General features: G+C 47.6%; 1 protein-coding gene across 1 annotated transcript in view; it reads left to right on the top strand.

The window, feature by feature from the left end:
- The first annotated feature begins 15,419 nt into the window (after nt 1-15,419).
- The window catches only part of LOC102419868 (poly [ADP-ribose] polymerase 8), a 128,102-nt gene continuing 126,738 nt past the window's right edge, over nt 15,420-16,783 (top strand). Inside the window, 1 exon segment of the mRNA XM_023744176.1 lies at nt 15,420-15,427. Within this exon segment, the coding sequence (XP_023599944.1) occupies nt 15,420-15,427 (8 nt within the window).

Raw genomic sequence — 16,783 nt, 5'->3', positions numbered from 1 at the left:
TTAATTATGTTCAATTTGTAACAATGAAATTGGGGGTCACCATAACATGAGGAACTGTATTAAAGGGTCGCGGCATTAGGAAGGTTGAGAACCACTGCTCTAGAGCAAAAACCAGGGGGGCAGAGCCTGGAGGCCCCAAGTTCTATTGGCCTGACACAATGAGGTTGCCTTTACATCTCACATGTGCCTGTATGTCCCAGTCAGAATTTATTTTGAGCCATTTTCAGACCCATATGTTTAGAAAGTTTCATTTGTTTGTGCATACATGCATGTGTTGTATATTTTATATGATATATATTACACATAAATATTTAACATATGCATATACACACAAACATACACATATGCACTCACAGATATATACCCACATATGGGCGCATACACACATGCATATACATGCATACAGATATATACATATACACAAATACACACACATCCACACATGTATACAAAGATATATGCACACACATGCACGCCTACATAAATACATGCACATGTACACAAAAACAGGCATACATACACACGTATACACAAATGCACACATACATGTACACCACCACATAGTGTTTGGAGGCCTTCACGCTAAACTAGTTCCCTTAGAGACTGAAGAAAAAATGGATGCAGGAGTGAAAAGAAAACCTCTTACTTTATTTCCATGTGTAGTATGTGCATCTAACTATTTTACATTATGGAGCTATTATATTTTCATAATTTAAACTCTACTTTAAAACGAGGGGATGGTTTCCCTTTAATCCTTTGGCTCTCAGCTAGGAGATATCAGAGTATATTCCAGATGATTCTCAGCTCCCATGTAGACATGTCAGAGGCCTCCATTCCAGGATGGCCTGGTCTCCAGCACCAGCCGGGCAGCGACGGGAGATGCCCCTCCCGTGGGCACCAGCTCGCACGGATTTCCTCTGCGCAGGACCGTCTCATGTGACCGTCAGTTAGCTACCGAGCTAATGTTCTTAGACCTACAGGGTCTTGTGTGAACCTGTCAATAATTAAAGATGCATTAGCTCCTCGGAGGGCCAGCGTGATGCCCCTCCTCTCCCCGCCTGAGCAAGCCGCGATCCCAGGGACCTCATCCTGCAGTTCCCCTGAGAAGCCTCACCCGGGGGCGAAGTCACATCATCAGCGATGAGGAGTGGGCTCCTCACAGCAGTGTGTCAGGGGCTGTGTAGCAGCCCAGTCACAGAATGAAAGGCAGTGTGATGCGCAAGAACAATTGCTGGGCTTGAGGAATGAATGGCCACACCAACTGTGGGAGTGTCTTTGCGTGGCAGCCTCTATGCTGGGGTTTTTGCAGGGTTTATATTTTTAATGCATCTCCTATTCACCTTCATGGAGTTTCTCTCTAGGACAAAACAAACTGGAGATTCATGTTTGATTATGAGCCAAAAAGCAAACAGCCAAAGAGCTGAGACGGACTTTGAAGAAAGCGGCCCATCAGGACCAGCCATTCTAAGAGGAAAAGGGCTAATCAGGTGGGAAGAACCAGACGGAGTGCAAAAACCCTCCGAAATGCACCAGGAAAAAAAGAGCAATTATTTTTAAGAGGAAGCGTTTAACCTGCCAGAAAGAAGATAAGCAATCTGAGGCCTGAAACTGCTAATCCCGGCAGGAAAAGATCCAAATAAAATACCAAAGGATTACTGAGAGTCTAGACTAGGAAGCTGCAAATGTTCTCAAAAAGAACCGGTGCTGATGGTACAGGTTGGCTAACAGCTGTGGCAGATGAGGGTCCTGTAGTCCAATCTCAACACAATAACTGCTAAACCTTTAAGGTGTGTTGTATTAATGTTTAATTTATATCCCAAGTACTTAAAATGTGTGCCAGTGTTTATTTATTAATTGTATTATAAAAACAATGCACTCCATGGCATTCAATTTGAATAACTCATTGGGCTTAAAATGAAAAAATAAGTATCTTCTTTTCCCCTACCTATAGCTTTATTACCCAGAGGAAGGCGCTGTTAACAATTTCATGTTCACCTTTTGATGTGTTACACTAGAGGCCCGATGCACGAAATTTGTGCAAGACTAGGCCTTCCTTCCCCCGGCTGCTGGCACTGGATTTCCTCTGGCATCCTTGACGTGGGCAGCCCTGGCCGCTGGCAGGCACCTTGGACCTGGGCAGCCCTGGCTTTGTCAGGAAGGTCGTCCGGAAGGATGTCCGCTCTAATTAGCATATTACACTTTTATTATTATAGACTCCCTTTTTTATTTTTTTTAAATATATTTTATTGATTTTTTACAGAGAGGAAGGGAGAGGGATAGAGAGCCAGAAACATCAATGAGAGAGAAACATCGATCAGCTGCCTCCTGCACGCCCCCCACTGGGGATGTGCCCGCAACCAAGGTACATGCCCTTGACCGGAATCGAACCCGGGACCCTTGAGTCCGCAGGCCGACGCTCTATCCACTGAGCCAAACTGGTTCTGGCTAGACTCCCTTTTTTAAAAAGCAGTGTAGGTGTAGGGCGAAAAGGGCATAGAGGGGATAAATGATGATGGGAAAATCTTAAATTGAAAAGAAACATAGCGGTGTACCATGCTAGTATATGTACTATTGTTATTTTCATGACCCTCGATTTTATCACTTACTAATGTGTCTTAAAACTCTTTTCATAACAGCAATATCTCTATCCTATGCTTCTAGTTCCTGCCCAGCACATTGCACGAATCTACCATTGTTTACCCGCCCAGTCCCCTGTTCCTGGGCATCTTACCTTGTTTCCAATTCGGCCTGGCAAACAGTAAGCAACACTGCAGTGAACATCCCTACACATTATTTTTTACAAACATCTCATTGGGTTTTCCCTGTCAAAGAGAATAGACATTGCTGATTTTCATAGAGGCCACTAAATTGTGCACCAAAAGATTTAATTACTGTACATGTTCCTTAAGAGTGCTCGAGCAAAACCCTGTTCTCAAGCTGCCAACCACGCTAGGTTTTACAAATGTCAGTTTTGCCATTATATCAGTTGAAAAATGGTAGTCCAACGCTATTTGGCTTCGAATGCCTTGAGCTATCAGTGAGATGGAGCACCTTTTCACATATTCACTGTTAATGCGTTTCTCCTTCTCTGTGTTTCTCTTTTTCTATGGAGTGCTGTCCGTATCACCTACCCTTTTTCTATTGGGTTCGTCACTGTTTTCTTGATAATTTCTAAGTTTAAGAATCACCTCTCTATCTGCTGCATATGAATCTAATAATTTTTTCTCAATTTGTTTAACTGTTGACAATGATTGTAGAACTTCTTGCTATTTAGAAAGAGTTTTAAAAAATTGTACGTAAAAAAAGAGAAAAGTTTGGTCTTCGCCTTTCATACCTCTAGGTTCGGCATTTCCCAGACCTCCTTGTAGACCACCGATGGGAAATTTTCTTCAGAGATAAACTGCTGTCTCCCCATTTGATTTTTGAGCAAAGACTAACATTGGCAATGCAAAGCACCGGGGAAATTTAATCAATGCCTAATCCCTTTCAACTCTCATACCAGTCCTATGAGATAAGGACTATTTATCATTTCTATTTTAAGGATGAGGAAACTGGGGTTTGAAGAGCTGAAGTAATTTTCCCAGAGTCCCGAAAGAAGCCAGTGGCGAGGCCAGAATTGAATCTCGGTGACTTGAGCCCGAGCCTGAGAACATTGCCTCTACAAATAGCTCTTTCCTGGGAGATTTATGTCACAGTGTCTGCAACCTTTACAGCACATAGATTTTCACGTCTCCCTCCAAGCAGCCCGCTGTAGGGCAGGGAACGTATTACTCTCTGTGTTCCCTAGAGCATAGCATAGGCCGGAAATGAGAAAGTGATGGAAAATACTTTCTGAAAGATTTATGTTTCTGGGATAGTTATAAACATCCACCTAATTGTGCATGGACACCAAGATTATAAAGGGTCAAAAGAAGTAGGACTTACAGACCTTTCCTCTGGGAACCTGGAGTTTACTTGGGAAGTTAGACGAGAGGCATACTAAGGAAAGACCGAGGGATATTGAGAAAAGAATTGTCCACTTAACCCCCAAGAGGCTGTCTTCATATGGAAGCAAATCGTGTTTGTTCATACACAACTGATGGACAGAATGAATGAGTGGGTTTCACTTTGCCTTGCCAGTTAATTTTTTCAACATTTATACCCGTGTCTTGCCCATTTTTTAAATGTTTCAAATTGACTTTGTAACCAGACACGATTAAAGATATTACCTGATGAACACGGAGAGATTTAACTCACAGATGTCCCTGCAAATGTGATTGTTGGGATGTGGTAGATGGGCACCGTACAAGCTTTCTGGGAATTAGTTCCAAGCTCTTCAAAGCTCAGGCCATGCGGCCTCACCGAGCACACGGATCTTTGCACTTGATGTTGGAAGGGCCTTTGCTGCAAAGAAATTGCTGCGGCGTCACCACCCCAAGGGCGGGAACCTCTCCTTTGGTGCTAATCTCGCTCCTCCTGCGTCAGCATCTACATATGTGCATGATCCAGGTGCTTCTCTTTCAGTCATTTCATCCCAGAAACCGTCTCTTTCAAAGTCCATGATATCCACTTCAGCCATATAGAGCTGGGCTGAGGCACCCTGGTTCACTGTTATTTGGTTAACATTTCTTTTTTAAAAAATATATATTTTTTATTGATTTCAGAGAAGAAGGGAAAGGGAGAGGAAGAGGGAGAGGGAGAGGGAGAGGGAGAGAGAGAGAGAATCATTGATCGGCTGCCTCCTGCATGCCCCACACTGGGGATGGAGCCCACAACCCGGGCATGTGCCCTGACCAGGAATTGAACCGTGACCTCCTGGTTCTTAGGAATGGCTGGGCTAGCACATCTCTTTATAAAATATTTTATGCTTCAATGGAGAACTCTGGATAAGTTCAGCTCAGAAAGCATTTTCCTTGGCAGTTTCTTGACAGAGTCTTTCCTGTTAACTTCTTCATCAAACAAACAAGCCCAAATAAAAGTATGCATAAATAGGATTATTTTGATCATTTTTTCAGATGGTACATGAGGTAGCCCATGATAAGCAAATAATATTCAGGAAAAACCCCCACACTGTTATTTCTTAAAAAGTGGTGCCGAGAGAGATGTGTGGAGTGGAAAGAGGTATGCGAGGTAAGCGTGAGCCTACGCTAATATCCTGCATTAAAATCCACACTAACAATCCCAATTGGATGACGGGAGGACATCGGAAGATACTCTTCCTCAAAGTGCTTGACTGCATTGCAATACATCACTAAGTCACAGCAGGAGTTGCCTGATGTAAAAAGACAGAACACGCCTGGCCGGTTTGCTCAGTGGTTGAGCGTCGACCTGTGAACCAGGAGGTCACAGTTTGATTCTGGTCAGGGCACGTGCCCGGGTAGGGGCCTCAGATCCCCAGTGGGGGGCGTGCAGGAGGCAGTGGATGGAAGATTCTCATCAGTGATGTTTCTGTCTCTTTCTTCCTCTCCCTTCCTCTCTGAAATCAATAATAATAATAATAATAATAATAATAATAACAAAAAGACAGAACAAGTCAAAGCCACTGGGCGCGGAGAAGGAGGCTGAGCCGTGTGACTCTGAGAGCGATAGGGAAGGGGGAGGCTAGGGGCTGGGAGTCCCTTGTGGGGTCCCCTCAGGACATTGCATGTTGGGTAGACAGGGCAGAAGGGCTCTCAGAGAGGCACGGGAAGCAGAGGGGCTCCTTCATCAGAGGAGGGCCCGAGAAGCCGCGGGAGAGCGGGTGGAGGGGGGACAGGTGCTCTGTGGGGTGTGCGGAGTGTGTTGCCTCCCTGTTCCCACCATAGCCCATTCCAGCTGCCTCCTGGCTCTCAGCTGAGGAAGCAGCAGCCCGGGGCGGGAAGATAGGCCTTTCGGCAAGAAGGAAGCGAAATGCTGTCTGTTAAAACCTAGTACAGAACTTACCCCTCCCCTTCTCCCTACCACTCATTTATTTTCCTTTTCGGACTCTTCCCACCAACCCTTTCAGGAGCTGTTTAGACCACTGGGGCCTGATGCCGATGCTCAGGGATGTGAAAATGCAAAGTAGGGAGCAATGTGTTTCTGGCTTTGGTTGCCAAGGTCCTGAGCCTCAGGGAGACAGCCAGGGGGCCCTCTAGACCTAACAAGGCAGCTTGAGGCGAAGCAGAACCCCCGGCCCCCACTTTCTTATGAAAATCAAAATCAAAACCCAATCCCAAATACTTGCATTCAGATGCAAAGAGAGAAGGGAAGACAAGGAAAATGGAAGGAAGTATAAGACACAGAGAGAGGGAGGGAAGGAGAGGAAGAGAGAGAGGGAGAGCCTGCTAAAGAGTCACCCCAGCAGGAATGAGGGGTGCTGTTGGGGCCCAGAATGCTGACCCCAAAGGAGCTGATGCAGCTGTCACTTGTGTAAGCAGACTCTTGCCTAACCACTAACCACTAACCACGGGGCGATGCTCGCTAAACTTCCCCCCTGTGACTCATGCACACTCCGCCTCCCTGCAGTGTGCCTGAGATCACGTGACCCTGTCAGTGCCCAGAGGGGAGGTAATGCCATCCCTGAAGCGCCAGCAGGTGAAAGGGCCTGGGGTGGGGGTGGGCGGTTGACAGGGAAGAGGAAGTCCTGGGAAGACAGAGCCTGTTATAGAGCCTCCTGCAGACACCCCGGGAACAATACGAAATGCCCCCCTAGAAACAGGGTCTTACAGAAGCTCATTAAAAAGTCTGCTAGAGTTGAGAAAGACAGCAACAGTAAAAGAAATGCCATACTTATCGAAGGGCAGCAATGCTAGCTTTTCCCTCTTTATTGCTCTTCTGAAATTCCCACGGGAAGCAGATGACCACTTCAGAATCTGTCATTTGAAAAATCAGGCTAAATTTGTTCTTCTAAAAATAAACTGAACTGTTTTTTAAATTATGCCAATAATCCATGTTATTATTATTGAAAATTTAAAATAAGGAGAAAGAAATGAAAATGTCCATAAGACCACCCCGGCCCAGAGATAAACACTCTCAACATTAGGTATGGATTCCAGGCACACTACCTCACATAACCGTCCAGAGGTAAATAATCCAACTTTACAACATGTTTAATTTCAGGATGTCCATCCAGCTTAGAAGGCGGGGGCTGAGCCTGACAGACTGGGAGCCACCATGAAGGCGTGAAGGCGTCTTTGTAGGGATAAAGCTGCTGGTGGTTGTACAGGTTTTCTTGTCAAGAAGCTCATAGTTCTCTGGTTTGTACCAGCAACGGCCTGGTGAGCCATGTGCATCGTTTTTATTGATTTCTATTGTCTTTACTGTTTGTATCAGTCAGCAATGACCACAGTAGTGCTGAGTAACAAATTCCCTCCAGACTCCATGGCTTACACCAATGCTCTTTTATCCTGATTCAGGTGTCCGTGCCTGATCTAGGCCGGGCTACACTGGGCTTGGCTCCCAGCTGCAAGTTGAATCAGGGTCTGCCCTACATGTCTCTCATCCTCCCGAGCCAGCAGATTACCCAGGCTGAGCATTATGAGTTTGCTCTGTTAATTCTTTTTTTTTTTAATATATTTTATTGATTTTTTATAGAGAGGAAGGGAGAAACCGATTGGCCAAAACAAGTCATGGGCAAGTCCAAAGGCAGGGGCCGCAGTGTGTACTCCGCTTGGCAAGAGGCCAAAGTCTTACATGCCCTTGACCGGAATCGAACCTGGGACCCTTCAGTCCGCAGGCCGACACTCCATCCACTGAGCCAAACCGGTTTTGTTTGCTCTGTTAATTCTTGAAGTCATTGCCCACTGTTCATGTCACTGGTACTTACATGTTGATTTATCAGACTTTGCCCTCTGACAACCTTTTCGTGGATGATTCACTTTCAGAAGATGGGAGACGAAGAAGACGATTGTATTGAGTTTACCCGCACTAAGTTGTTCTGTAACCCCTTGTCCATGGCAGTAACACGTGATAGCAATATTAATTCCACTTCCTGGCTCTGTTATATGTTTTATTCTCAAACTATACTAAGTTGAAACAGGTAGAGTGATCATTTCCAACACAAAGCGTCCCCTGCACCGGGCGGTGGGAAGGCCGGGCCCCCCCAAGAGAAGAGAGACTCAGGCTCCGGGAACTCAGTCTGGGGCTGCTTCGAGGGTCAGAACTCAGGAAAGGAAGATGGTCTCTGCCTGCTGTGCTGTCCAGAAGCTGGCGAGAGCCTGGCCACTGAGCACCTTCATGCTTCACAGGAGCAAAACCCGAGTGGAAAACGACAAAGTGGCTTTGGAAGCAGCACTCGATGCAGCTCATCCTTTCAGCCAAAGCTGTCATCCCAACAATGCTGGAAGGAACACTCCTTTCTTCCTTTCTTCCTCCCCGTTTTCCTCCCTTCCTCCTCCTTCCTCCTCTCTCTCTCTCTCTCTCTCTCTCTCTCTCTCTCTCTCTCTCTCCATATATATATATATATATATATATATATATATATATATATCCTATCTAATAAAAGAGCAATATGCAAATTGACCATCACTCCAACACACAAGATGGCCACCCCTATGTGGACACAAGATAGCTGCAGGGGAGGGCAGTTGTGGGTGATCAGGCCAGCAGGGGAGGGCTGTTAGGGTGACCAGGCCTGCAGGGGAGGGCCATTGCAGGGGACCAGGCCTGCAGGGGAGGGCCATTGCGGGGGACCAGGCCTGCAGGGCAGGGCAGTTGGGGCAATTGGGCTGGCAGGGGAGGGAAGTTAGGGGTGACCAGGCTGGCAAGGGAGGGAAGTTAGAGGTGACCAGGCCAGCAGGAGAGGCAGTTGGGGGAGACCAGGCCTGCAAGGGAGGACGGTTAGGGGCGACCAGGCTGGCAGGGGAGCAGTTAGGCATCGATCAGGCTGGCAGGGGAGTGATTAGGGGGTGATCAGGTTGGCAGGCAGAAGCGGTTAGGGGCAATCAGGCAGGCAGGCAGACGAGCATTTGGGAGCCAGCAGTCCTGGATTGTGAGAGTGATGTCCGATTGCCCGTTTAGGACCGATCCCACCAGCATCGGGCCTAAACGGGCAGTCGGACATCCCTTGAGGGGTCCCAGATTGGAGAGAGTGCAGGCTGGGCTGAGGGACACCCCCCCATGCACGAATTTCATGCACCAGGCCTCTAGTGTGTGTGTGTGTGTGTGTGTGTGTGTGTGTGTGTGTATTCAGAAGAAAAGTGAAAACCCACTTAGTTCCTACCTCTGCTATTAGACAGGACCACACCTCAAATAACCTAGACGGAAGAGAGAAGATACGGCTGGAGTGGGCAAGCTTGTTGGAAGCCTGCTAACGTCACCATGTCCGTGAGCTGGCGGGCCGGGTGGCGGGAGGAGGTGGGCTTGTTACAGGGGTAGATGAGCGATGGCACGGATTCAGGGTGGTGCTGCCACGTGGCCACTCCTGGTCCTGACGGAACGGAGCTCAGGTTGGGCCTGGCCGAGTTCTGGGCCAAGCTGTGGCTGAGACCGATTTGCAGGACAGGCAGTAACTTCTAGAACGGCAAGCACTTGGTGGAGGGTGACTGTGGTCACCTTCTGCCAAGCTCATCATGCAGAGCGACTGTTGAGCACCAGCAGGTAATGAGCCAGCCGAGTCCTGGGCTTTCTCTTTACGAATCTCCCAGTGACTGAGCCGATCACTCAGGCTCTGAGCCCTGCAGCTCAGCCTCCAAGGAAAGACAGACAGACAGTGAGTGAGTGAGTGAGTGTGTGTGTGTGTGTGTGTGTGTGTGTGTTACGTGCTGTTGCTGGGCTGAGCCCAGAGGAGGGGCTTGGACAGGCAAGCCAGCCTGTCACTGTAGCTATTCCACCATGAAATGGAAACGAGAAGGAATGCAAACTGTGAGGAGTAAAATATTCCCTTTCTTGATATCATTCGCCCCCTCAAAAGATGCATGAGTATCCCAGGTGCATTGTAGAGAATGCAGTGAGCTGGGGTTGTACATGGCTTTTCAACCGGACCCGTAGGAGACCAGCTAGAGACTTTCCTTCCTCTTCCCCACCAGCTGCCCCAAACATGGAGTGGGAACTCGACCTGGGCCGAGCAGGTCCCAGCACTTCACCTACTCAGCAGCCCACCAGGTAGACCTTGGCCCCAAGGAGGGCTGCTGTCATGGTGTCTTTATCCCGGGATTAGCACAGAGTTGCTGGGAAAAGTAGCTACCCTCCAAGTCAGATCCGTACGGCTTCCTGCGTCGCACCCAACCAGGGAGCTTGCAAATACAACAGGAAGTCCCTATGCAGAGCCTTACAACTTATTTGTAACATACGGATCCAGATGACCAGATAGAAGACTACTGATTAATTAGGGAAATAAAGGTAGAATCTGTCAATTGTGTATAGGGGCGAGGAAGAGAATTGTCTTTCAGTGGCTTCTCAATAATTAATTCTTACCAAGCAACTCCTGTATTTCTCTTTGCACGTTCATCTCAGTTAACCCTTTTCTTCAGCCACTAAAGGGATGGGGGCCATTGTTCTCCCCACTCTTCAGGTGAGAAAACAGATCTCATGTATTAACAATGTACCTTGCTCAAGTTTAGATTTCTACTATGTTGGAGAGTCAGAATTTGATCCTATCTTTCTTGAAAGCCCAGTCATCACAGGCCTTTCTTGGGATGAGTATTAAAATTGTTTCATAATGGATATTAAAAAGAAGAAAAATAATATCTCTTGGAAGTTTTTACCCAAATTAAAAAATAAATATAATTGAAATTACACAGAACACAATTCACTGGAAAAAAATAAAAAATCAGTCAATAAACAAAAACCCCAAATGTTCTGTCATATGGAACTTTCTGAAAATGCCACATGTCCTTCTTAGGCATAGTACAGCTTCAAATTAATGAGAGAGAAACCTATTTAACTTGACTTAATCTACTTCTCCCCAAATTGACTTAGATCTGGAAACTTTTGGGGGAAATCTTATCATTTAATTTTATCCCATGGAACACTTTTGGGGACATACTTCTCTTTTGTGAATAAAATGTATGAGGTCATCGCAAAATGAAATCCATTGATCAATGTGTCTTTACTGAGTACCCCAGGATACTCGTCACTGTGTCAACAGCTGTTGAAGGCCAGTGGAAACAAAGAGTAAGTAGCAGGCAACCTACATGTCAGGGAATTTAAAACAACAGCAGGAGAGGCCCTAAGACTTTACGTCAATCCCATAACTATCCACTTAGCTTCTGTGCGTTCTAGTAAAATAGTGTCTACTGTAAGCTCCGTGATGGTTACCAAGATGAGTAAGACCAGTTCCTGCCTTCAAGGAACTTACAGTCTAGAAATGAGAAGTTCATGGTAGAGGGGATATTAGTAAGAAAGAAAGCCAGGAAGGGTTGTTTGAAGACGGCAGTATTTGGTCTCAAGGAGTTAACATTTTTTGTTTTCGTTATTTTTAATAACTAAAAATCTTAAACTTCTATGTAACTAAAAAGTATCTATAATGGAAAATGGACTGCTCTCCAGAATATATAAAGATCTTTTCTGAATATGTCATAGAAAGCCAGAAAAACCCAATAGGAAAATAGAGAGAGGATATGGCAGGCAATTATATTCATACTTGAATACTCAAAAGACTATACAAGTTGCCAATAAACACTTAAAAAAATGCCCAACTTCAGTAATAATCAGGGAAAGAAATAAGATGAATTTTTTTTTGTATCCAACTTATTACCCAAATATTTAAAGGCTGGTGGTCGCTGTTGTTAGGAATGTTGCAGAGAATTGGGTTCTCTAAAAACACGCTTGGCAGAGTAGAAAATGACAGGTCATTTGGAGAGCAGTTTGCTTATACCCATCACGTTTTTTAATTGCCAGCCCCTGGAGACCCGGTTACTCCACCCCTTAACCGTCTACCCCAAAGAAACTGCTGAAACTGTGCAGAAAGACGTGTGTTTGTTGCAAATTGCTTGAATCACAAAGCATTTGAAAAACCCATTATGACTATAGAGATATGCTTAAAATATGTGACGGTTTATCTATTCAATCAAATTCTCTGCAGTGGCTAAAAGGTCTGAGCTAGATGTCTTGGCATTGCCATAGGAAGTTCTCCAAGACAATGAAAAAATCAAGCTCAAAACAACACGTATTATGTGGTTCCTTTTGAACTGTGTGTGTGTGTATACATCTATGAACATATAGGGTGTCTCAAAAAATGTATACACATGTTGGCAGCTGATAGCTTAATTTAAAAAATGAAATATATTTTAAAAAACACTGCCTTTGTAATTATTTGAACTGTGTGCATACATTTTTGGGACACCCAATAAGTACATTTGTGTGACTATATGAATGCAAGAATGAGAGAATTCTCTCCTAACTATAAATGCTAGTTACCTTTGGGGTGAGGGGTGGATTAGGGGTTAGGATAGCTGGACATTTTACTGTCTGGACTCATGTATGTTTTAAACAGTTTTCCCAGAGAATATATTCTTGCAGTACGTATGCACTTTTAAAAATAAGGGAAACCAGAGCTGTTGAAAACCAAGTAGAATTACCAGGAAGACAAACCGAGAGGGATGTGTGTTCGCATGGGAAGGTAGGCATCTGCTCTAACTGGGGCTGAGGAGGAATGGGATTAACATGTAAGGAGAGACCCTGGGACTGAATGAGAGAGGGCCCGGCCAGGAGACAGAGCGTTCAGGTTTCACGCTATGGCTTTCGTATTAGTGAAGCTCAGTGAGGCTAGGAAAGGCCATAAAATCTCACAATGGCCACTGTGCTGCCCCGTTTGATCTTAGGTTAGGACCTGTGCCGTGTCAGCACAGCCAAGGGTTCGTTCGGTGAGCCTGAGGAGGGGCGGTGAAGGATTAAAGAAAAGACAAAGAGAATATAGCTGGGGCTGGGTGTGTCTCCTGTGCCTGGATGAGGCCACAGAGAAGGATCCAGCCAGCAAGCTGAGGCTTTATTTTATAGTCAGAGGAAAACAAGGTAGTGGTCACCATAGTTACAATGTTCTTGTGAGTTTCACTTGTTTTGGCAGCACGGTGCTGCATCTCCCACAGCCCATTTGCTACCCAGGAAGGATCTAGGGGGCGGCCATAAGGTCAAGATTAATTATGCTAAGAGGGCTCTGCCCTCTAAGCTGGGACTTCTTTGTGGCTCTGCCACAGGTCAATCTGAGGCTTAACTCCAGAGCCGCTCCCTACAAGGACCAAATTGGAACACATTTCACATCAAACCACCTAAAATTCCTCCTCCATTTTGCCGAGGTTGTTCGGGTTGACTCTGGGTTGCTCACACATTGGTTGCTGGACCCAGCCGAGGAGGTCAGGACACCCTGCAGGATTCGTTTCTCCGGAAGCAGAAGTACCAGCAGCTCAATAACGAGAGGGTTGCTCAAGTTCACGTTGTTTACAGAAGCCGTTGGGCTTAGCAGGCGTTTTGAGTTGTGTGGGTGCCTTTCTGTTAGAGAACCATCGCAAGAAGAAGTTCTATTCACCTGAGGATTGAAAAGAACTCTGCGGTCCCCTCCTCCACATGGCTTCCCATCTCTCTCACTAAAATCCCACTTCCTCACCCTGGGCGATCTCCTCCCATGCCAGCGCCCTCTCCCTTTTCACTCGGAAGCTGTCGGAAAGGCCAGCTGTCATGTGATGTCTCCACAGAGGCTGCTGGGCCCTCCCATGGGCCTTTGCTACTGATCGCCCCCCTGAGCGTCTGGGAAAGGGGGCTGTTCCCTTTGCTAGCCCTGCTTCCTACTTCCCATCCCTTTTCTTCATCCCCGGGGACTTGTTTGGGACAGCAGTTCAGCCCAGGAAAGGGGAGTCATGCCTGCCGCTAGGAGAGGCCAGGAGAGGGCATGGGTGGGCCCCTGGGGACCCTCTCTCCTTCTTCCTGCCTTTGCTCGGGGCCTGCTGCGTCGGCCGGCCACTCTCCTCCCCACTGAGACTTCAGAACATTTACTTTCCTTCCTGTTCCGTTCGACTGCTGAACGGTTTGGAGAGAGGAAAAACCTGAGATGAGTTCCTGAATCCCTCTGTGCCTCAGTTCCCTCTTTTGTACCATGTGAAGAATCAGAGCAGCTCGCATAGAGGGCGACCGAACATGTGAAATGAGTGGCTATCGGTAGAGCATTCGGGGCAGAGCAGACAGCTCTCCTGGGTGCTGGAGGAGTGTGGGTCACCCTCACCCCACCTTCAGGAGCAGACGGCTCTCCTGGGTGCTGAAGTGTGGGTCACCCTCACCCCACCTTCAGGCCACATTTCCAATACCTTTCCTTCTGCAGAGGGTCTGCCAGCGCAGGTGAGGAATTCACCGTTTTCCTCTAACACAGTGGTTCTCAAGCTTGGCTGCACATTAGAAGCACCTGGGAATCTTTTTAAAATCCTGACTTCTGGGCCTCATCCTCCGGAAATTCTGTTTCTTTGTGATGGGGTGGGGCCACAACATGAGTCACAAAGAAACAGAATTTCCAGAGGGTGAGGCCCAGAAGTCAAGATTTTAAAAAGATTCCCAGGTGATTCTAATGTGCAGCCAAGGTTGAGAACCACTGGGCTAACAAGTTCTACCAGCTGGCTTGGGACCACGTTCTCTAAACTGGTGGGTCTTTTGACTGGGCTCAGCTGTCCTGCATACAGATGGTCTCCAGGGTACTCGGCATCCGACAGAGCTCTTTCATTGTGAGTGATGGGCTTTATTGCTTCAACAAACTTATCCAGGGCCTAACACCTGCTGCCTGTGTCCGCATGTGTGTCTGTGTGTGTGTGTGTGTGTGTGTGTGTGTGGTGTGTGCATGCGCACACACATGCGCATGCACACTCATGACTACTGAGGCAAGGATGTAACCTCCTCATCTCAAAGGTGCCTATAGTTTTTAACAAGAGCACAAATAACCTAAATGTTTAACCAAGAGCCTGAGAAGAGACAAGACAGTGGGACCCTGGGTCTGGGCCGAATTTGAGAGAATCAAGCCGTAAGGACGCAGCGTGGAACACTAGTACCTGGTGTAGTTTTTAAAAAAATATATATTTTATTGATTTTTTTACAGAGAGGAAGGGAGAAGGATAGAGAGTTAGAAACATCAATGAGAGAGAAGCATCGATCAGCTGCCTCCTGCACACTCCCTGCTGGGGATGTGCCTGCAACCAAGGTACATGCCCTTGACTGGAATCGAACCTGGGACCCTCGAGTCCGCAGGCCGACACTCTATCCACTGAGCCAAACCGGTTAGGGCTGGTGTAGTTTTTATTGGAGAAACTTATCTTGCAGAAATGTGTACTAGAGGGAAAGCTTGGTTTTCATTTTTTTAAAAAATCTTATTCCTTAACATTTAAAAATACTTAAATATATCACACCTTAAGGGCGCAAACAGAGGGAGGCTGGCTTTGTTGAACAAAAACAGGACGGTCTGTGAAGCTGGGGGAAAAATCAAATGCGGCACCAATCACAAGGAGGCCTCCTTTATGGAGGCGACCCGGACAACAGCAGACAACCTGGTCGCTTTAAAACGAGCCCAGATGTATCGGTAGGAAGGTTCTGCTTTGAGGACGCAGGCTTTGTGGAGAGGCAGCGGGAAGATAAATCCTGGTGACATGATAGGTTTAGAGCTTTTTTTGGAGAAGTTAGAGCGCAGGATGGAAGGAGGAAGTCAGTCCACGTGTGGAAGGGGAGAAAGTAGCCCAGCAGCACCCCAGGGGGGCCTTGACCCTGCCTGCCCCGGACCGGAAGCTCTGCAGGAGAGGCTGAGAGAGCTACTGCCTGTCCCTGTGGCTGTGGCAGGTCAGGGCCCGCAGGCCCAGGTGCTGCGCGGGGCCTCCTGCAGTGCAGTCCCCACTCAGTGCGCTGCATTCAGGGCTGTGCAGCCGATAATGTCGTGTTTTCCTTTCTGCGAGATGGAGGAACTGGAGCACACCGTCTCGCCTGGCTTGTGTCTCTCTGGAATCTCACCAATCTGTCAGGGATGACAGTTGTTCCTAATTCCCCTACACATCGTGTTGCCACAGTCAGCACCTGAGCCGGACCCAGGCAGGGCCTGAACCTGCTTGACAACTCAGGTGCTCGTGCCCATAAGGAAGCTGATGGTCACTGGGGCGCCTATAAAGATGAGAGGCTGCAAGGCACAGCCATTCCTGCAACCAGCCAGCATCCAGGTTCCCCCCTGTGTTCCAGACACTGCACCAGGCCCCGGGAATGCAGAACAGGAGGAGACAGGGGCTGCCCAGAGGAGCCAACCTGTCCAAGGGGAGGTGCCCCTGGGCCTGCGCTGGGCCTCTGGCCACACGTGTGGAGGCAGGGCCCGCACCAGCCCCGGAGGCTCAGAGCTGCGTCTCCTTTCTGAGCCGGACAAGGCGTGGAGGAGCCGTCCCTTGACGGACTGGCACAGGGTGGCCTTTAAAACAAGCCAAGCAGAGGTCCCCCTTTTGGGGAGCCCCTGGCCCCTGCGGTTGAGTCAGCCACGTCTTTACGGACAGAAATGCTCAGGAGGGAGGAAATGGTGAGGCTCTGGACGTGGAGGGAGTCCCTCAGAGGGGCCTTCGTCTCCTAGGGGCACCCCCATATTTCCATGTGGGAGAAAAAGACTCCGGCAGCAAGGGCCTAGGACGACGCGCGTCTGGAGTGATCTCAGGCTTTTTCCATCACGCCTGATGGGGCACAAGGAGAGATTTGTTCCTTTTATTTATTTATTTCCCATTTTAAAGGATTTTCCTTGATCCCTCCCACCCCCTCTCCCGGCCACTCCGATTTGGGTTTTCCATCTGACTCATAATTCCTTCTGAAAGTGGAGTGGAATTTCATAAAGTGGGGGTGGGGGGGCGGGGAGCCCCACGGCACCTTCACTACCCACCTCCCCGCTGAGCCCGGCCCGCGCCCGGGACGGCGG

This window comes from Myotis lucifugus, unplaced genomic scaffold, assembly GCF_000147115.1.
Source record: "Myotis lucifugus unplaced genomic scaffold, Myoluc2.0 scaffold_434, whole genome shotgun sequence".
NCBI lineage: Eukaryota > Metazoa > Chordata > Mammalia > Chiroptera > Vespertilionidae > Myotis > Myotis lucifugus.
Note: the sequence above shows the minus strand (reverse complement) of the source record. Positions and strands in the feature narration are given on the sequence as shown.